General features: G+C 36.5%; 2 protein-coding genes across 5 annotated transcripts in view; one reads left to right on the top strand and one right to left on the bottom strand.

The window, feature by feature from the left end:
• Dennd4c (DENN domain containing 4C) overlaps positions 1–15546 on the top strand; it is a 130586-nt gene extending 115040 nt beyond the window's left edge. For all 4 annotated transcript variants that reach the window (XM_047524120.1, XM_047524123.1, XM_047524121.1 and 1 more), the window contains 3 exons: positions 10760–10910; positions 13585–13649; positions 13938–15546. In XM_047524120.1, the coding sequence (XP_047380076.1) occupies positions 10760–10910; positions 13585–13649; positions 13938–14074 (353 nt within the window). In that variant the 3' untranslated portion in view covers positions 14075–15546. The remainder of the gene's footprint in view (positions 1–10759; positions 10911–13584; positions 13650–13937) is intronic.
• A 2346-nt stretch (positions 15547–17892) lies between these two features.
• Positions 17893–21237, bottom strand: Rps6 (ribosomal protein S6). Its single transcript, XM_047524723.1, has 6 exons — positions 21098–21237; positions 20440–20571; positions 19885–20095; positions 19619–19765; positions 18135–18292; positions 17893–18030 (listed from the first exon to the last, which is right to left on the bottom strand). The coding sequence occupies exons 1-6, from the start codon at positions 21101–21103 to the stop codon at positions 17935–17937; spliced, it is 750 nt and encodes a 249-aa protein (XP_047380679.1). The 5' UTR covers positions 21104–21237; the 3' UTR covers positions 17893–17934.
• Between the last annotated feature and the right edge of the window lie 1520 nt (positions 21238–22757).

Below are 22757 nucleotides of genomic sequence, written 5' to 3'. Positions count from 1 at the left end.
TTTTTCTAGGGCTTTGAGCTGTAATGTTAGGTCATTTAGTTGTTGACTTTTCATTCTTTTCTGGAATGCGCTCCATGCAATGAATTTTCCTCTTAGTACCGCTTTCATAGTGTCCCAGAGATTTTGATATGTTGTATCGTCATTCTCATTGACCTTTAAGAATTTTTTTATCTCCTCCCTGAAGTTTTTTGTTATCCATGTTTCATTCAATAGCATATTATTTAGTCTCCAGGTGTTGGAGTAATTTCTGTTTTTTATTTTGTCATTGATTTCTATTCTCAGTTCATTATGATCTGATAGAACAGAAGGCAGTATCTCTATTTTTTTGCATTTCCTAAGGGCTGCTTTGTGGCATAACATATGGTCTATTTTCTAGAAGGTTCCATGTGCTGCTGAGAAGAAAGTGAATCTACTCGTTGATGGATGGAATATTCTATATATGTTTATTAAGTCTAGGTTATTGATTGTGTTATTGAGTTCTATGGTTTCTTTGGTTGGTTTTTGTTTGGAAGATCTATCTAGTGGTGACAGTGGTACATTAAAGTCACCCAGAATTATTGTGATGTAGTCTATTTGATTCCTGAAATTGAGAAGGATTTGTTTGATGTACAGGGATGCACCATTGTTTGAGGCATAAATATTTACTATCATTATGTCTTTCTGATTTATGGTTCCCTTAAACAGTATGAAATGTCCTTGTTTATCCCTTCTGACTAACTTTGGCTTGAAGTCCACTTTATCTGATATAAGGATGGAAACCCCTGCTTTTTTACTGAGTCCATGTGCATGGTAGGTTTTTCCCATCCTTTCACCTTTAGTCTGTGGATGTCCTTATATATGAGATGAGTCTCTTGCAGGCAGCATATTGTTGGGTCTTTCTTTTTAATCCATTCTGCCAGTCTGTCTTTTGATTGATGAGTTTAGGCCATTAACGTTCAGGGTTATTATTGAGAAATGATTTGTATTCCAGTCATTTGGACTTATTTTTGGTTTTAAACTTGGCTTGGTTTCTCCTTTGAGTGGTTTTTCTCTGAGGTAGTTCCTCCCTTTGCTGACCTACTTTGTTGTTTTTCATTTCCTCCTCATGGAATATTTTGTTGAGAACATTCTGTAGCGCAGGATTTCTATTTGTAAATTCTTTTAACTTTTGTTTATCGTGGAAGAATTTTATTTGATATTCAAATCTGGGTCAGTTTTACTGGGTACAGGATTCTTGGTTGGCAACCATGTTCTTTCAGAGCTTGAAATATGTTGTTCCAGGCCCTTCTAGCTTTTAGAGTCTGGGTTGAGAAGTCAGCTGCTTTCCGTATTGGTCTCCCCCTATGTGTAATCTGATGCTTTTCTCTCGCGGCCTTCAAAATCCTATCTTTATTTTGTATGTTAGGCATTTTCATTATAACGTGTCTTGGTGTGGATCTGTTGTGATTCTGTACATTTGTTGTTCTGTGAGCCTCTTGTATTTGATTTTCCATTTCATTCTTCAGGTTTGGGAAATTTTCTGCTGTTATTTCATTGAATAGGTTGTTCATTCCTTTGGTTTGTATCTCTGTGCCTTCCTCAATCCCAATAATTCTTAAATTTGGTCTTTTCATGATGTCCCATAGTTCTTGGAGATTCTGTTTATGATTTCTTACCATCTTCTATGTTTGGGCCACTTTATTTTCAAGATTCAATATTTTGTCTTCATTGTCTGAGGTTCTGTCTTCCAAGTGGTCTAGTCTTTTGGTGATGCTTTCTATTGAGTTTTTTATTTGTTTGATTGTTTCCTTCATTTCAAGGATTTCCATTTGGTTGTTTTTGAGAATCTCTAACTCTTTGTTGAAACGATCTTTTGCTTCCTGCAGGTGCTCTTTCAACTGCTTATTGGTATTATCATTCATTGCCTGCATTTGCTCTCTTAACTCATCCTTTGCTTTGTGAATCATCTTAATCATGTATAATCTGAAGTCCTTTTCTGACATTTCTTCTACCATACTGTCATTGGATTCTATTACTATAGAATCTAGATTTGTTTGGATCATTTTCTTCCCTTGTTTTTTCCCTTATTGTTCATGTATCTTCCCCTCTAGCAGTGCAGATCTGGGGTATTGCCGATTCCCCCCTATAGGCTGATAGTGGGCCTAAAGGTTTTCCAAAACCCTTTCTTTAAGGGGAGATCAATATTAGCAGTGCCCAATTCAGACACTATGCAATCCTAGACCAAATAGCCCCTATGAGGACAATAACAAAATTGTCATAATAAAAAGAATGAGTTCAACTATTATCTTCAGTAAAACAAACAGATTTGCAATAAGTTCTGCAGTTTCAAATGGAGGACAAAGAGAATGCAGAGGGATGTAGGATGTGGCTGTTAATGGCCTAAGAAAAGAATATACAGAAGTTCTAGATAATAGAAAGGGTGAGAGTGTAATCAAAAGAAATTGGATGTTAGCATGCAAAAAGGGAGAAAGAGACTTTGAGGGAACAGGTAAACAAAAGGAAAAGAGCCAAAAAAAAGTAGAGCAATAAAATTTAAAATTGTTCAGTAAGGAGAAGAAAGAAAATCTACACTATAACAGTCATATAGTATTCAAACCTCCCAGTGTTCAGTAGACTGATGCATGAGAGGTACCTGACAATGAGGTTCAAGTCTCCAGTAGGTGTCTCAGGATGGGATTTGCCCCACCTAAAGATCGGAGCTATGGCTTCCAGGATTATACAAGATGGGTGCTCTGGCTTCCACATGTGTTGGCAAAGGGGGAGCTGCAGCTCGGGGTGTGGACGTGGTCGACTGGAGGTCGGGTGTGTTTGGTGGGGTTGTGGGATCCTGGAGGCCCGATGCAATCAGTCGGTCTGGGGGCCCAGTGGTAGGACACAGTCAGCTGGTCTGGGGGTCCTGGCAGCAGGGAGCTGTCAGTCAATATGAGGGCCCCAGAGGCAGGGAGTGATCGGTCGGGCTGAGGGATCCTGGAGATGAGGCTCAATCAGTCCGGCCAGGGGTCCTATGGGGCCTGGTTGTTGTCTCAAAATGGCGGCAGTCACGTGTAATCAAATCTGCAGGTACTGTGGCAGAGAACTTCCAGGCAACAGCAGGCCACTGGCACTCCACTGGCGGTCTGCGGTCAGTCTGCTGGCAGCTATCTGACGATCGGGAGGTGAACCTTGGGTGGTGGGTGATGAATAGTTGTAAGGCAGGCGATGGACAGGCAAGAGGCAGGCAAATGGCGGATGATAGGCGCCTGACAGTGAGCAATCTGCATTCAAAAAAGGCGTCGATATGCTGGCAGACTGCAGGTGATCACAGTAGACAAATGAGGTAAACAGCAGGGAATCGATAAGCAGCAAAAACTGCCTCACCAAGAAACAGATATCCTCTGCTTGAAACCGGAGTTCCGCAGGGACAAGGAATGCAGCCTCCCTCTAGTCCGCCATCTTGGATCCTAATTATTTCTTTAAAGGCCCTATTTCCAAATACAGTCACATTAGTGGTTAGGGCTTCTGTGTATGAATTTTAAGGGATGGAGCACAATTCAGTCCCTAACACAAACATGGAAAGATGCTTAATCACATTAGTTTTTAAAGTTTAGTGAAATATTACTTTATGTACAATGTAAACTTCTGCCTATCAAATTGGCAAAAATTTTGAAGATTAAAATGTCGGGGGAAGCCAGGCATGGTGTGCATACCTGTAATCCCAGTGACTTGGGAGGCCAAGGCAGGAGGATCACAGGTTCAAGCCCAACCTCACCAATATAGTGAGACCTTCAGCAACTTAACTTGACCCTATCTCAAATTAAAAAGATCTGGAGATGTAGCTCTGTTCGAAAGCACCGATTAGTTCCTGCCCTGGTACCCACTCCACCCAAATGCTGAGACAACACTGATACACTGTTAGAAGTATAAAATTATTTATTTCTGAAGAACAATATGGCAAACATTGTCCAAACTTAATATGTTAATATGCTTTAACTACTCAGGAATTTTAGTGAGACAACTGTTTATAAAAATATAATACAAAATTGGTTTGTATAAGAATGTTTACTATGATTATTTATAATAATGAAAAACTTTATTCAGCTGGAGAATTGTAGTAAATTCGCCTTATGAAACATTGGCAGTCAAAAATATGACTTTTTTTGTATATAGTCATTTGTATATAGGTGCCTGAAAGGTGGATGCCCATTTAAATTTGAGTGAAACAGTTGCAAAACAGTATATAGGCTTTTCTTTTTCTTGTAGAGAAACAAAACCAAACTGTTAATACTAGCTACTTAGTAATAAAAAGAAGAGGTCACTGTTTTTTACTATTTTGTATATTTCCAATAATGTATCACTGTTTTCCAGGTTTCTATTTTTTTCACTTAAAAGTGGAAGAAAACCATCTGAAGCTTTCCCTTGAAATATGCCTTTCACAACGTTTTGATTAAATATAAGCTATTTTTGCCTTTATTTTAAAATTCTAGTCGATGACATTTTAATGCTTTTGAAGCAGGAGAAGCAGAGCAATTTATGCTAGAAAAAGATAGAATTAGTTGCCATTTTTTTTGTTTTCCTGTATTTTTTGAAATAAGCGGATATTTTTAAATGTTATATAACTGGTGGAAGGAAAAAAATTTAGAATTCTCAAGAATAGTATTTTATCTTTTAACTTTTTAATCTTATTTGACTGCTTTAAATGATGAATTGATATATAAATAACTTTAAAAAGACATCAGAATTGAGATATGACTTCTAAAGTGGCCATAATGAACTCCTCTGTACTCCTCAGTTAAACAACCATAACTGGTAAATATTATTATTATTACTGTCATCATCATCCTAAGACTGTAGAGACAATAAAGAAATAGTTATTCATGAAAATTTGATAAATCTCATTTAAGACAGCAAGTTTCTTTGGAAGTTGAGCCACAGCTTGCTGCTCCCCTCCCAACTCCCAGGCAAGATCTATGACTATGCTCTGGGAAAGGTAGGCTGCCAGCACTTCTTATCATTAGTTGCTAAGTTCCAGATGAGTGTGACTGAGAGGTGGGGAACTCAGTTCCTCTGTCCAAATGTTATTCATATGACAGAGGCTCTTCCTCAGTTGCAGCAACTGAGAATAGAATTATTCTTATTGTAGCTCACTGATAGGGTGGAGGTGTTTGATGTCAGGAGAAGCAAGCTGAAAAGACCAGAAAGTCACATCAAGCATTTTACTCATAAAGCAGGAGTACCACTCTAATGGAAAGACCACTGTTCTCAGCCCCAGCTCCAAAGCAGTGCCTTAGAGATTCTATTTAGGGGAAGAGGTAGGCCTTAACATTTCTCCTAAAGGAAATGACTTTGTTTGGAACAGAATGTGGAGAAGGTCAAGCCTAAGAGCGTTCTCAGAAACAGTGAAAAGCTAGGCATGGTGATGCACGCCTATAGTCCCAGCAGATTGGAAGGCCAAGGCAGAAGGATTGTGAGTTCAAAGCCAGCCTCAGCAACTTGGCAAGGACCTAAGCAATTCAGTGAAGCACTGTCTCTAAATAAAATATAAAAAAGGGCTGGGAGTATGGCTCAGTGGTTAATGTCCCTGGGTTCAATCCCTCATACCAAAAAATAATAAAAATAATAAGTGAATTTCAGTGAGAAGGTCAGTGTTACCCTGATATAAAACCCAAAGACATTATCAAAAAAGAAAGTTAAAAATCAGTATACTTATAAATATAGACATAGTAGTCCTCAACAAAATATTAGTCAAATCAAGCAAGATAGAAAAAGGTTGTATACCATTTCCAAGTAGAATTTACTCAGGCATGCAGTTTTAGTTTAACATTCAAAAATCAATTGTTATAATACATTATATAAAGAATAAAATCCATATGATCATCTCCATAGGCACAGCTAAAGCATTTAATAAAATCCATTATCCCTTTTGTGAAGTACTCAAAATGTTAGGAATAGAGAGGAACTCTCAGCCTGATAATGAGGACCTATGAAACTCTGCAGTTGATATCATTCTTAATAGTGAAAAAGACTCACTTAAATTATTCTCCCTTTAGAACCATAGTGTACCCTTGTTCATGACTCTGTTTTCTGTAAGAAACAGTCTACCCTGGAGGTCTGGGCTCTGAGAGACCTGAGTCTGGGGTGGGGGGGTCTTGATGGGTGTCCCATTGAGGGAGTGCTACTCAGAGAGTTTAGGCTCTCCCAAAGGTCTTAGAAGTCTGATGAACATTTTGGGCACTACACTGCACCTGAAGAGTCCCTGAACCTGCCTGGTCTGCAGGAAGCAGACCTGTAGCCATACTGATATTCTGATTTCTTGGTGACTGCTGAGCCCATAATGCCAGAAGTTCAATAAATTTTAAACAATGTTTATAATAATATATTGCTAACATTTTATTTTATTATTTTTGTTAATCTCTTACTGAGCCTCATTTATAAATTAAAATTTTAATTTTAATTTATGTGTTTATAGGGAAGAATATTGTATATATAGGGTTCTGTACTATCAGTGGTTTCAATCATTCACAGGGGATCTTGGAACACATCTCCCTCTGATAAGTGAGAGTTGCAGCTACTGTACTTAGAAAATGGGAAAAGAATGTCCCATTTTCTAAGTGTATGCCTGAAACCATGAATAGTACTGAAACTTATATATACTGTGTTTTATTCTCACCATATATCTTAAACAACCCTAGCATACAGTGTTTTTTCATATTAACTTAAGAATTTTCAACTTTTCACTTGAAGCATTTTATGGCTTTTCTTTGCCATATCCAAATTTGCTCTTGCAAATTTGCTCTTGCATCATTGCTCTTGCACTTTGAGGCCATTATTAAGAAAAATAAAGGTTATTTGGACATAAGCACTGCAGTACTGCAATAATCAATCTGATAATCAAAACAGCTACTAAGTAATTATCAGGCAGATAGTGATACACTGTGAATATTTGGAAAAAAAGAATGATTCATGGGACAAAACAAGATGACATGAGATTTCATCATGCTACTCAAGATGGTATGTGATTTAAACCTTTGTGAAATGATTATTTCTGGAATTTTCCATTTTGTTACTTTGGACTGCATTTGACCATTGGTAACTGAAAACCTTAGAAAGTAAAACTGAATAAGGGGGGACTACTTTATATGGAAAATTTTAAGCAACACATATACTGAATATGTTGGAAGTAATACATTCAGGAAGGTTGCAGAACATAAGATCAGTACACAGAAATCAACTATTATTTCTGTATATTCAGTGAACAGTCTAAAAGTAAGACAAATTTAATTTAGAGAAATTAAAAGGAATAAAATACTTCAGAGTAAATTTAAAAAGAGAAGTGTAAAACATAACACTCTGAATACTGAAATCATTGTTGAAAGAATTTAAATGATACCTAAATAAGTGGGAAGAAATCCCATATTCATGAGTTAGAAGAGTTAACATCAAGATAGTTGTGTTGCAAATTTATCTACAGATTTGGTGCAGTCACTATCAAAATGCCAGGTTGATTCTTTACAGAAATTGGCAGGCTTATCCTAAAATTCATCTGGATATTCAAAGGACCCAAAATAGCCAAAGCAGTCTTGAAAAAGAACAGAGTTGTCAACTCAAACTTCTCAGTTTGAAAACTCACTGTAAAACTGTGATACTGGCATAAGAATAGATATATAGTTATTGATATCCATGGATATCAAAATATAAGACTGCTCAGGTTTTTTATAAAGTAGTATAGTATTTGCCTATAACCTATGCACATCCTCCTGTATACTTTAAATCATCTTCAGATTACTTAAAATACCTAATTCAATATAAATGCTACACAAATAGTTGTTAAAGTATATTCTTTAGGGAATAATGACAAGGGGGAAAAGCCTGTATATATTTAGTACAAAAGCAACTTAAAAAATATTTTCAATCTATGGTTGGTTGAATCAGTGGATATGAAACCTTTAGATATGAGAGCTGATTATATGGATCAGTGGAATAAAGTTGCAATTCCAGAAATAAATCCTCAGGTGTATATATGGTCAGTTGCTTTCAACAAGAGTGTGAAGACCATTCAATAGTAAAGAATCATCTTTTCAACAATTAGTGCTGGGACAATAGCAGCATTTAAGAAAAATGAACTGGAATTACTACCTGAAATCATACATAGAGATGAACTAAAAATGCATTATAGTCCTAAATGTAAGAGCAAAAACTATAATCTCTTAGAAGAAAATATAGGAGTAAATCTTAGTGATCTTGTGTTAAGCAAAGCTTTCTTAGCTAGAACACCAAAAGCATAAGTAACAGAAGAAATAAACAGGTAAATTTGACTTAGAATAAAACTTTTGTGCTGAAAATTACACCATCAAAACATGAAAAACATGGGAGGAAATACTTACAAATCATATCCTAAAAGGAATTTGTATCCAGAATACATAAAGAACGTTTTACAACTCAATAAGACAACCCATTTTTTTAAAATGGGCAAATGATTTGAATAGACAGTTCTTCAGAGATGCACAAATAACCAAAGGCACATGAAAACATGCTCAGTATCACATACAGAACAAAATCACAAAGAGAGGAGTTCATGATTTGTAGGATGACTGTAATAAAAATACAAATAATAAATAATGAGTTGATGAGGTGTAGAGAAATTGGAACTGGGATACACTACTGAATAGGATATAAAAATGATGCAGCTGCTTTGAACAGGTTTCATAGCTTTCAAAATGGTAAGCAGAATCACCATATGTCCACACACAAAAACTCATACACAAATGTTTGTAGTAGCATTTTTCATAACAGCTAATAAATGGAAACAACTTAAATGTTTAACATCTTATAAGTGGATAAAGTATGGTATATCCATACAATGACTTTTTTTTTCCGGTGGTGGGGAAACTGGGGATTTAACCCAGGAATGTTTTAGGGATTTTTTTTTTTTTTTTGCCCCTGAGCTACATCCCCAAGCGCTTTTTTTTTTTTTTTTTTTTTTTTTTTTTAATTTCTTTTTTATTTTGAGACAGGATCTCTCTCTCTAAGTTGCTGAGACTGGCCTTGAGACTGCCATCTTGTCTAAGCCTTCTGGGTTAGTGGGATTATAGGCAATTGCCACCACCCGCGATACCATGGAAGTTTTTGGCAACAGAAGGAGTAATGAATTACTGATACATGCTACAACATGGGTGAATCTTGAAAATATAATAGAAGAAGCAAGTCACATAAGAGCACAGACAGTATAATTTCACTAAAATTATACTGAATAAATAGATATATAGAGACTGAATATAGATTAGTGGTTATGACTGTGAATATACTAAAAATTCTTGTACATTTTAAATGAGTAGATTTTATGACTTAGAAGTTATTTCTTAATAAATCTGTTATTTAAAACATTGAGTTAAAGGGGAAATGTTGCCTTGCTTATTATATTTGAACTGGGCTTTAAAGTCACAGTAGAGCATGAAAACTAAGCAAAGGTCATCACTTAAGTGGGAAAAGAGCTAAGACAGAAAAGCATATCAGTCAGAATTTTCTTTTGTTGTCATTAGAGAAAGGTGCTAATACTTTGGTTGAACATAAATGAAGTATTACTAATTTATTTTAGGCCAGACATGGTGGTGCACAACTGTAATCCTAGTGACTGCGGAGGCTGAGGCAGGAGGATTGTGAGTTCAAAGCCAGCCTCCTCAACTTGGGAAGGCCCTAAGCAACTTAGAGAGACCTTGTCTCAAAATAAAAAATAAAAAGGGCTGGGGATGTAGCTTAGTAGTTAAGCATCCTTGGGTTCAATCCCTGGTACCAAAAACAAAAACATAAACAACAACAATGAAAAAAATCAATTGATTTTGGAGCTATATTATATGAAAAATACAACATTACTTTATGATAGCATTCACAGTGAGTTCTATATTGGATATATACATATCCCCATCTCATGCTAATAAGGGTATATAAATAAAATGGTCGGGTTCCTGGAATTGCCTGTATCATTACAGTATTCCCTTTTTCTGGGTCAAGCATACATTTTTGAATTTGTATATATTTGATATTAGAGTATGATTCAACTCCATTTCTACTACTTGAAAAACTTTTATCATTTATGAAATACGATATCTGTATTTTTTTCTTTTTCTTAAAGTACTAGTGATGGAACCCAGGGGCACTCTACTGTTGTTATATCCCCAACCATTTGTTTTTTATTTTAAGACAGTATCTCACTTAGTTGCCCAGATGGCCTTAAACTTGCTGTCCTCCTGTGTCAGCCTCCCAGGTCTCTGGATTACAGGTGTGCACCACTGCACCCAACTGTATAAATGTTTTTAATAATTCTGGACATATGCTGTATTAATTAAGATTAGATTACTATTTTTAATAGAAAATACCAGGCTTAGGTAAAGATTATTCTCTTATGTGTTATAAATTATGCCATAATATGTACAATTTTTATTAGCTAATTAAAAATAAAATTAGAAAAATGAAAAAATTTATGAATTAGCAGTCTAGGACTGGTAAGTACCTCCTCTGTCATCAGAATCTAGGTTCCTTCTGTTATATCCACTTTACTTACTATCAGTAAAGGTTGCTTTATGGTCACGTCATGGCTGCTGGGATACAAACTTTCACATCCCAGCCTCAGGCAGAAAGCCATAAGTTGGAAAGAAGAGCAGGAAGAATGTTTTAGCTGGCACATTGTCACATAATTTTATGAGCAAAAGGGAGTTCATATTGAGTAGACAAATAGTGATACAATTCTAGGAAGAAACTTCATTAATAATTGGGAAAAACTAATTCTTATTTATTGTACTCTTACTAGATTCTGAAAAGAAATTGTCCTTCCTGTCAGAGGAACAACAAGCAACAAACACTTTAGTTGAAACTATCAGGCAAAGTATTCAGCATAATGATGTTCTTAAGCCCATCAACCTGCTATCTGAGCAAGTGAAGCCAGAAATGAAAAGACAAAGGTAATATCCAATACATTTTACTTGATACCCTTGATTTCATGTTTTTAAAAAATACTTTTTTTTTTTTGTGCGGTGCTGGGGATCGAACCCAGGGCCTTGTGCTTTCGAGGCGAGCACTCTACCAACTGAGCTATCTCCCCAGCCCATATACCTGATTTTTAAAAATATTTTTAGTTGTAAAAGAAGTGCTTATTGCCAGACATCTGATTGTTTTGATAAGTGCTACCCAAATATATACATTTATAATTGAAAACAATATATAATAAAAATTTCTGTCTGGTAGAATTGATTAAATTTTAGGAAGTCATTGCCGTCTAAAATGTACTGTTGTATTTTGGAAGCATTACTGCTCATCAGTGGAGACCTGTGAATTTATCAGCGTTGATATACATAAGTACTACTTGTGTAGGTTCTATGATACACATAGTTTTTCTCATTGAACCTAAAGGAATTAGAAGTAGAAACCATTTGGAATGTGATAGAAACAGTCAACTACAAAACTACAATAAGATATGAAGCTATCTTTTTTTTTTTTTTTTGGGAGCAGGTAGGAAAAAAGTTTTGTACATCAGATCAAACAGTATAAATTCAAAACTTACAGATAAGGGTTAGCTGTATCACTCATCTCTTTAAAAAGTTTATATGAATACCCAGTCAAACCAACAGGGTCTCTCCTTTGAAATGTCATCTATATGGATTTCCAAGTATTATTGAATGATAACGTGCTTGAGTCAGTACTCATCCCCGTCTCAGCATGAGTGAATTTTGCAGAGGAAGTTTTAGAAAAGGGAACATAATTATATGGAGCATTACTAATGTTTCCAGAGTCCTCTTAAAGTCTCCTCAGTCATTGTATCTTTGAAGCTAATCTCAGAAGTTACAGGGCAAGAATTGATAATGAAAATGAAGGGATCCACTTGTAATTTTAACTGTTAGAGATGACCTCAGTCTGAGGAGGAGCTTGCTTCATATATCAGTAGTTTAGAGGAAGAAAGTTATACTAGAAATGTCACGTTATAGCTTCTAAAGCATCTAAAGAAAGCTATGTGAGGTGAACTTAGAATTAGCATTACCTCCTAATTTTTTCCCTTTGTAAATCAGTTTAGTTCTTAAGTTTTCCCCTCATCTTTGCACCATTTTTTTGGGTACTGGGCATTGAATTTAGGGGTGCTCAACCACTGAACCACATCCCCAGCCCTATTCTGTATTTTATTTAGAGATAGGATCTCACTGAGTTGCTTAACCTCTCTTGCTGAGGCTGGCTTTGAACTCATAATCCTCCTGCTTCAATCTCCTGAGCTGCTGGGATTACAGGTGTGCACCACCATACCCTCTGCTCATCTTTACTTTTAACAACTGCATCATGAAGCTTATTTTTAATGTTTCATTTTTGATATTTTTATGTTCACAAACCAAATAAAGGTGATTTATCCTTTTCTGTTGGATTAAATAGTTAGGAGACCATACCACCTTTCACATTGTGTCCAAGGATTTTAGACCCCTACCTGCCTCAGACAATTAATCTCTTACTTTATTAAGTGGCAAAATATCAGGAAAAAACTCTGCTTTTTAAAGTTTTAATTAAAAATTAGAGCTAAAATAGTTTTTTTAAATTTCTTAAAGTATTACTTAAAAAATTGAGGGCTGGGGACATAACTGTGTAAAGTGCTTGCCTAGCATGCTCAAGACGTTGGGTTCAGTCTCCAGCATGCAAAAAATAAATCAGCTGGGCATGGTGACACATGCCTGTTATCCCAGTGATTCTCAAGGCTGAGGCAGGAGGATCAAAAGTTACAGGCCAGCCTCAGCAATTTAGTAAGGCCCTAAGCAACTTAGTGAGAACTTGTCTCAAAATAAAAAAATAAGAAAAGGGCTGGGGATGTGGCTTAGTGGTTAAGCTCCTCTGGGTTCAATCCCCAGTATAAAAGATAATAATAATAATAAACAGAAAAAAAAAGTCATCTTTGTTTGTAGGTGGGTTTTGTTTGTTTTTTGCAGTACTCAGGGTGAAACCTGGGGGTTCTGTACCACTGAACTATATATATCCAGCCCATTCTATTTTTATTTTGAGACTGCTAAGTTGCCCAGGCTGGTCTTGAATTCAGATGTACCACCATGCCCAGCCAACCTTTTTTTTTTTTTTTCAACTGTTTTTCATTGTGTATTGATTGTATATTGAGTGGAGCTTTATGTCCATTTGCTTTTTGCCCCCCGCCGCAAATTTTTTTTTTTTTTATGGTGCTAGGGACTGAACCCAATACCCTTGTGAATGTTAGATAAGCACTCTACCACTGAACTGTACTCCGTCCTGTACTCCCTTTTTTTTTTTTTTTTTTTTTTTTTGCGGTGCTGGGGATGGAATTGAACCCAGGGCCTTTTGCTTGACAGGCAAGCACTTTACAAATTGAGTTATATCCCCAGCTCCTGCATTCACTTTTTAAAAAATCTACAATTTGAAATACTGGACATTTGCAAAGTTAAAGAATTCAGTGTACCTTTCACCCAGTATCCCTCAAAGATCTCATATTCCTGTAGCATATCCGAGCCAGGATATTTATACAGGTACATAACTAGATTTGTGGAATTTAATGTTTTCACCATTAAAAAATAAAACCCTATGTTTGCATTTTTATGCTATTTGCCCATCAACTTTTAAAATGTATTTGTTTTATAGGAGTTTATACAGAGAGATACTCTTCTTATCATTAGTGTCTCTTGGAAGAGAAAACATTGATATTGGTAAGTTGGTTAATGAGGGATTACTAAAAGCGAGTCTTAATTTTCTAAAATGATTTTTAAATATATAGTTGGTGGACTGGGGGGTAGCCTAGTGATAGATCATACTTGCATAGTGTGTGTAAGGCCTTGGGTCAGTAGTGCTGCAAAAAAGGGCAATACATGCCTTTAAAGTGATTTATACCGTTAAATATGCAGTTTAAACATATATAATTTGACTCAGTACCATTTTAAAATGCATAACTCTTGTTTTATTAATAAATTGACTGCATTTTTGAAAATGTTTTTCAGAGGCTTTTGACAATGAATATGGACTTGCATACAATAATCTATCTTCAGAGGTTCTTGAAAAGTTACAGAAAATTGATGCCCCACCAAGCGTCAGTGTGGAATGGTGCAGGAAATGTTTTGGAGCACCTCTCATTTAAAGAGATTCATTAGAATTTTGACATAGTGCTGGAGAATAGATTGAAAATATTCAAGATTCTTTCCATATCCTAAGGATTGGTGAAAACCGAAATAACTCTTGGGGACAGTATATGATAAATTGTAAAATATATTGAATCATATCAAAATGTAAAATCTCATTTAAATGCCCTGAAATTTGATATTGAAGATATTCAACTCCTGAACTGTTTCTCTGCCTGTGATGAAACTGTTTTGGATTTCTCTGTAGTTTGATAATGAGAAACCATATTCATCCCAGGCATTTGTTTATATTATATTTGAAGCTGAGTTTAGGGAATGGAAAATGAAACTTGCCTAACCCCTGAACAAATGAAATATCTTAATTATAAGAGCAACTATTTGTGTATGACTGTATATGTGTAGGGTTGTGTAGGTATGTGTATATTATAAGTGCGTATTTATTAAAACTTAGATTGCATGTTGCAATAGATTTCTGAAAGGGGGTTCGTTGTTAAATAAATGACGACTACTAAATTCATCTGTAGTCATTAATCTCAAAATTACCTGATCTGTCTTTAAATTTAATATATACCTTCACCTTTTATATTATGTATTATCTTGCTTAATGGATATGTTAAATATCCAGCTACTTCCTTCATCCTCTTCCCATACCACGATAATTTGCAAAGGCTTTAAAATTAGAAGTCAGATAGTCAAAATGAAATTAAATAAACTTCATAACTTATGAAGCTATTTGTTAAGTTTTGAGTTATGCCGGAATGCAAAATTGTATATTGTTTTTAGTCCTGAAGTTTTCAGGCATGTAAATTGTTGCTATTGGTCACCTTTGAAACCTGTGGGATAAACTTGCACTGCACACTGAAATTTTATTCTTGGACAATAGGTTTGTATGCCTGTTGAGTAAAAATGTGCATTTGTAAATAATTTTTTAGGTTGAATCAATTAAGTCTTATAACTTTAAAGCTTGAGGATGTTGTCAGTGGGTTTAAGTAAATCATGGCCTCACTTTCACATTTATCATGTTTTTTGTTAAAAATGTCCATTACAGTAAGTTTGCCTTAACTCTGCATTGTTTAAAAAGCCAGTGGTTTGTGTGTGTGCTTTTACAATTATGCAGACTAAATCATTTGATACACAAAAAATTACTTTCATATAGTAAACAGCACAGATTTTTCTTCTACAGTGGTGAAACCTTTAAAAAATTAGCTGTTGTATCCATCTTGCAACATTTAAGGGTTAATTTGACATGCAAATTTCTAGTCTGAATTTATTAGGAAAGGGCTAAGTGAAAAAACTTGACATTATGTAAAATCATTACTTTCAAAATGAATTTTTGCACTATCGAGTGTATATTTTTGCAACTTACAACTTAACACTTATTGATTCAATAAATTTTGGCATTACCTTGCATATAACAGGTTGAATAAAATAAAAATCTTAAATTTGCTATACTTGTCTGTTATATTTTTAAGTCTCTTGGAATGTGTTTAGTATGAATCTTTGTGATTAGAATTCTAGTATCATTTTTGCTGTTTTCTGTCTTTAAGTTTGAACTAAATTGTTACTTACCAAAGCATTTCATGTTTAAAGTATGCTGAAGACCTTACATTTACATATAACCAGATCAAATTACAAGTTTATTTTATTTTACAGTACTGGGGATTGAATTCAGTTGTGCTTTTCCACTGAGCTATATCCCTAGTGCACCCCTCCCCCTTTTCTAAATTAAAAAAATATGTATTTTCTTAGTTGTAGATGGACACAATACCTTTAATTATTTTTATGTGGTTCTGAGGATCAAACCCAATGCCCCACACAAATACTGCTCCACCACCGAGCTACAACCCCAGCCTTTTTTCTAAATTGATACAGTCTTGCTAAGTTGCCCCTATTGGCCTTGAGCTTGCAATCCTCCTGCCTTGGTCTCCTGATTATCTAGGATTACTGCATCTTGCTTTTTAGTTATTATCTTAGAACCAGTCTGCTGCTTCGATTTAAATCTATAGGAACTAATTTTTCAAGTCTAGTATTATTATTTACTAGTATTAAATGTCTTAAATTTGTTCAGTACCTACACAAAAAGGACACTTAAAAAACTTATGGGAAAAAGTAGCACCAGAAGTCTGAAGTATGGAAAACCTTAGAAATGTATGGAGTAACTTCTGGAGCACTTTAACTTAATCCTTGTGATTTCTAGAAGCAATCTTTCAAAATTACTTATTTAGCCATATCTTACATTGATATTATGACTTATCTTTAGTTGTATTTGATAAGTTGATCATAGCATGGTTGATGTAGAAGCATAAATAGGCTCCCATAATTTCTGGTACACGTATTTAACACAAGACTATTTTTGTAATTAAGTATCTGCAGCATCCTAATCAGAAAAACCCAATTAATCATCTAGAAAACTAGGGGAGCCAAATCTTTCTCATGGTTGTTCCTTGAAAAAAAGCCAGGTTATTGCCTGGCATGATAGTACATGCCTATCTCATGTGACTCAGGAAGCTGAGGCAGACTTGAAGTCTTGAGGCTGCAAACAACTTACATCTGACTGTTTCATAATAAGAAGGGCAAAGGATACAGCTCAGTAGTAAAGTGCCCTTGGGTTTAATACTGAACATACACAAAAAACAGGGTATTTATGTTGTGTGCATCACAACTAACAATTCTGGGTCACATAACCTTGTAACTGTTATCCTACTATTGTCTTTTGTTTTGGAAACTTTAAAATGCTGCTTACCTTTTCTGCTTGTGTTCTTCACCCTACGTTAATCTCCAAATAAGATTTCTTCTGTTATGGGATATCATGTATTAAAAGTAATGGGAAACCAGAAATGATTCACTGGCTTCACTAAAGGTGCTTAATGTAGAATCTGGGGCCCATCTACTGAATCATCTGCCTTTTAGAAATACTGATTTAAACTCAACCTATCAAGATACTTGGGGGGAAAAAAAAATTCTCACCTGATTCAATATACTATACTCCAGGAAAAATCATAACCCAATGTACCTTCTTAAGCTCCTGCTACCCCATGCTGGGTATAATGACACACACCTGTAATCCTAGCAACTCTGGAGGCTGAGGACAGCAGATTCCAAGTTCAAGTCTCACTAAAACAACTAAGTGAGTCCCTAACCAATTGATAAAAGTAAAAAGGACTGGCCATGAGGCTTAGTGACTAAGTATGGGTTTAAGCCCCAGTACCAAAACTAAATATTAGAACTAAAATAAGTCAGTTATTATAGAAATCAACCTGTTGTCTAACTTTTGTGTGTAGTGCAGATGATCTCAGGGCCTGGAGCATGCTAGGCAGATGCTCTAGTATGCCACCCTGCAAGTGTTCTTATATAGGGAGTTAACTCCTTTTCACAATATGAGAAAGAGTAAATCACAACTAAGAATTCACTAGCTAAAAGTTTTAATGCAGATTTGCACTGCTTTTTAAAAACTTAAAGTGTTTAAAAAATAAGCCATCCACTATGCCTGTCAAGTTTAAAAAAAGACAAGATGTCCATCTTCATTGAGCTACTTTTTATATTGTGTATAGACCTTTAAGAAAAACTCAAATTATACAAAACAACTTATAGTGGTAATTATTTACCCTAAGTTACACCTTTCTGCAAAGGTAATGTTTTTATATTATCCTTTCCTCAGTCACTCATTCTCAAAAAGAAACTTTTGCTGCCATCTAGAATCACTGCAGTGTCATGTCACTCTCCGAATTTAAAGAATTTACCTCTTGTAGGTAGACTTCCCTTTTGTATGACGTTTTTCCACCCCTTATCTAGTTACATCAATAAATAGTCAATAAAGTTTGAAGGCCAGATCTTATTTATTTGTAACTCTTAAAAATTCTTATTTTTGACTGGACTCAGACTTAGAAGTAGAAGCTCTCAGAGAGGACAGCCTGCGTCTCTTGGCAATCTGTTCCTGGCGTTTTTCTTTGGCTTCCTGAAGAAAACCAAAAAACACAATTAAAGCTTTGTCTAGGGGAAAAACGCAGATCCAAAAAGCCAATTCTGCCTCACCCTACCCCAAATCATATTAAGACTTACTTTCATTCTCTTAGCCAAAAGTTTGGCATATTCTGCAGCCTCTTCCTTATTTTTCTTAGTACGCTGTTTCTTCAGAGCAATACGCCGGCGTTTGTGTTGCAGGACACGTGGAGTAACGAGACGCTGAATCTTCGGTGCTTTGGTCCTAGGTTTTTTACCTAAAAATTTAGATAACTAAAATCATTTCTCAGGAATATCTTGTTGGATCAGAGTATAGCTTAGAAGGCAGGCAGACATGGTCAGTATACACCAGCTCTGGGTTCAACCCACCATACAGATACATACAGATACTTTCCACATGTAGTAAAATGTTAGAAACAAACTTATGTCTGATCAAGTTTGCAGTGTCTGTGAAAACATACTTTTGAGGCCTTAAAAATCCAAACTTATTCTACAACTCAACCTACTGACTGCCCCCTCAACAAAAACATTTAAATAATGCGTGGCATGTTGGAAAAGAGTATCTTCTAAATTGGCCTTTCTGCCTTGTACTACAAAATTCCCTATGGTTTATAGATATGCTTGGGAGCAGAAAGTTTCTCAAATGTAGTAGTTTTAGTTCATGGACACTTTGTGGAAGTGACAGCTCAGGTTCTAAAGAATAAATGTTCAATTGTCCAGGCTCTACTAAATAGTTAAGCCTACCCACTACAAAGGACAGGTGCCATCTTTAAAAACACCTGTCAACTACATATATTTTCTACAGAGATTAGGTTTCTAGGGGTGTGATTGTATAGAAGTACCAATTACATGTTCTGTAATATAAGCTTCCTGAAGGTTGACTGTCAATTTATACCATATCCTGAGCACTTAAGGTAGTACCTGGCACATGGTAGGCGCCTAAATAGTTGGAATTATATATATGCCAAGTACAGATATCCTGAAAACCAAAATCCAAATTATCCTTTTTCCACTCTCAAGACTCAACAGGATATTCTATTACATGAAAATATTATACCTTTGACTGAAGAAATGATAATGTTATGCATCACTGATGCTTGGACCTCAGTGGTGACCTCAGTTGCTTAACATACGATATGTATATATATTCTTGGAATTCCCAATTGCAAACACTTGCTCCTTTGTATTTCGGATTAAGTATTTTTCTAACTTCTAATTTCCACAATTTAATTTTTGTTTTTTACATCCCAAAGGGAGGAATCAGAGGGCCAGAAGTTGAAGCAATTTCAGTAAAGAAAGCATTTATTTTTTTCTGTAGGCCAAAAGAAACAATTTAGAATCTCATATCAGATTTCATACTAGTGTTAAGGTGAGAATACCATCATTCAAAGTCCCATAATTTTTCAACTTTCACATTTCCTCCCAAGCCCAAAAGCAATGAACTTAAAGCATGGTACGTTATTTAAACTCAGACTCCAATTAACATCATATTTCAAAGGAACAAATTCTACTTTCTATATGCAAGCAAAATGTTAGTGACAAATTACTAAAAATTGAGCAGGTCCAAATGCATTATCTCCTACCTTCCTTGTTTAAGGGTTTTCTGACAACATATTGGCGGACATCATCTTCCTTGGATAGATTGAAAAGTTTGCGGATTCTACTAGCTCTTTTGGGCCCCAGTCTACGAGGTACAGTAGTATCCGTAAGTCCAGGAATATCCTTCTCTCCTTCAAAAAGAAAATTGAACAAAGATATCTTAAACCAACAGCCTCCTTACACTGCAAGTGAAAACATATTAAAACAATCACCTAAGTTAATTTCAATAAAAAGCAAACACAAGTCTCACCTTTTTTTACAATAACCAAGTTAAGAACGCTCAGATTGGCATCCACAATGCAACCTCGAACAGATTTGCGCTTTCTCTCTCCAGTTCGCCTTGGTCTGTAACAGGAGTGCCCCTTACTCAGTAGCAGACGAACACGGCCATGGGTCAAGACACCCTGCTTCATGGGGAAGCCTTGTTTGTCGTTCCCGCCACTGATTCGGACCACATAACCCTGCACGAAAATACCACACACATAACACTTCTATTCCAAATTTATTAAATTCTGTATTATGGCCTTTAATGAACCACAGTTCTTTTCCAGGGAAAACTCAGTAAGACCTATCAGAACTTCTGATCAAAATTTGGTTTACATTTCCAATTTTCCAAGTTCATTAAGCAAACTCATCTACATAGTACATAACTCCATCATATGATAGATCTACTTCACTAAGTGACATTCGGAAGTAACTTACCCCAGGTCAGAAGACCTAGCCGGCAGTTCCAACCCCATTCCAAATACCAATTCCCAGAGCGTTTACTCTAAAGTATTGGGACAATTTGACAGTTTACTTTTACCTTCCATTCTTCACCCAGAGCGTCAGCAGCAACTTCTGTGGCCATACGCTTCTCATAAAAAGTACGAAGTTTGCGTTCATCGTCCACTTCAATGAGTTTCTGGCAGCCAGTGGCTGGGAAGGAGATATTCAGCTAGGATTAAAAGTAGGAGAAAAAATTAAACAGATGATTGCAGAACCACCCACAACGGCAATTCCATCACAAAAAGCCTTTCACGTCAATCGCAACCCAAAAATTTGAGATGGTGATTTTACTCATAAGCACACATTAAGATAATGCAAGACAACCAGAACGCTTAACAGGGCACGTTTTCCCTGCGGCCCTGAGGCATGACTGCGGGGCCTGAAGGATGGAGCCCGACTACGTAAATGAAGGTTAAAAGCGACATGATAGATCTGCCGCAAACTGAGCACTCCGCCAGCATCTGTTCGGGCTAGGCGCGGGGACGCCACCATGGCGCTCCCAGGACTAAGCAACTCCGGTCGTAATCGTCCGCCATCCGCTCTCCCAAAGAGCACTGGCCCAAGAAGTGCAAACGTTATCCGGCCTTACACCCTTCTCCACCCGGAGGCAGAACCTTGCGATGGGACTGACGCACTGTTCTGCAGCTCGATCCAAGTTCCTAAAGCTTACATCAACAACCACCACCACAGCCTACCTTCATTTTGGAGCAGCTGATCTCCCACAAGGCGCCACGAAAAAGAGGTCTAACTTCCGCTTAACTCAGGTCACATAGCGCTTTCAGCACTCGCGAGATTAGCAGATGCCTGGGTGAGCGGAAGTGAACATGCACTTCCAGGGGCGAGGTTAATCAGCGCCGGGAAGGGCGGCCTGCGGGTTTGTGGTGGGCGCCAGTCCGTTTGGTGAGGCGCACCCTTTCTTATTGGTGAGAGACCTTTCACTGCCTCATCTTTTCTATGCTTGCCTGGGCTTTGTAGCTGGGCCACCGCGGAGCCACCCCGGAAGGTTTCCAGTTCCGGAGCGTGTCCTACCCTGATACCTGCCGTTCACAGCAAGAAATTCTGAAAGGGTCGCTTTGTCATTCCTTTAAACACTGGGTCATCGGCTTGGTTTCTCTAACTACTCTGTATCTTCTCTTTCCTATCAGAATGACACCTCAGTCCCTCTGTCGCGTAACCAGCAGCACGATTACCCCAAATCCAGACAACATCGGATGCCTCCGATCATTTTCTTTTTTTTGGGGGGGGGGGGGCGGGGGGGATGGGAGGACGATGGGAATTGAATCCAGGGCTTCCATACTAACTAAACAATCTCTACCACTGAGCAACACAGTCTTTGCGATCTATTCCAAACGCAAAATTACCTGACTTCTCTGCTGGCAACGCCCCTTTTACTTACCCACTGTGCTTACTGTCCAAATTCCTTACCGTGGCCTCATAGACTTTACCGTCTTAAACTGACCTTTTGTCACCAGCTAATATTATGCAGGATTTTCAGATTAAAAATGGCCTTTTATGAGAATCCTAACCACACTACCCGAAATAGTACTCACCCTTATTCTCTAGTATAGAACTATTTTCCTTTATAATACTTAATCATGATTTGTAAGTGGTTTGTTTATGGTCTGTCCCCTGTACTAGGTAATAAATTTGGTCAGGGTTCATGTCTTTACTTCATTCTGGTATATTCAAGATGCAGCTAACTGCATGGCACATAATAAGAAAATACTCAATAAATATTTTATTTATTAAATGCTTATAATCCTGACTCTGGTGTGCATTAGTCTAGTGGGATGAGCCAGCAGAGGGAGAATAAATGAAGTAAATCCTGAAAGAGCAATGATGCAACTCATAGTAGTACAGAAAGATGTGGGAAAAAAAATATTGTACATTTGATTAGTCTTCCAGAACATTCCTGGGAGAATAAGGCTGGGAACCCAGGTGATCTAACTCTGAAACCCACACTTTTAATCAATACCCTGGAGGAAGTAACATTGTACTTTGTACTTTTTTCTTCAAGGAAAAAAGCTACATTCTAAGTAAACAAAAATAATTTTGCTTTCTAATATTATTACATACTGTTTTCTTCTTACATGTCACACAGTTTGGAGTTTAGGCCTGATTCAAAGTGGAAAGATTTTACAGAATCCTATTTGGTCATTGACATTGATGTAAAGAATTTTGGTAGTTAAACATTTTAAAACCCTGTGTATGTAAATTTTTTTGGTTTTGAGGTGATAAAACTGACATGACAAATTTTTATTTTTTTACTTTTTAAGTTTTTTTTTTTTTTTTTTTTTTTGCTGTACTGGCAATCAAAACCAGGGCCTCACAAATGCTAGCTTACAACCCCAGCCA

This window comes from Sciurus carolinensis, chromosome 14 (assembly GCF_902686445.1).
Source record: "Sciurus carolinensis chromosome 14, mSciCar1.2, whole genome shotgun sequence".
NCBI lineage: Eukaryota > Metazoa > Chordata > Mammalia > Rodentia > Sciuridae > Sciurus > Sciurus carolinensis.
This window is presented reverse-complemented; position numbering and strand designations above follow the sequence as displayed.

Excerpts from the sequence above, each read along its gene's own strand:
- Rps6 (XM_047524723.1), bottom strand. Across the intron at positions 20,096-20,439 it reads CTCTGGGTGAAGAATGGAAG|GGTTATGTGGTCCGAATCAG; the intron begins GTAAAAGTAAAC and ends ATTTTCGTGCAG. Across the intron at positions 18,293-19,618 it reads AAAACCCTTAAACAAGGAAG|GTAAAAAACCTAGGACCAAA; the intron begins GTAGGAGATAAT and ends CTAAATTTTTAG.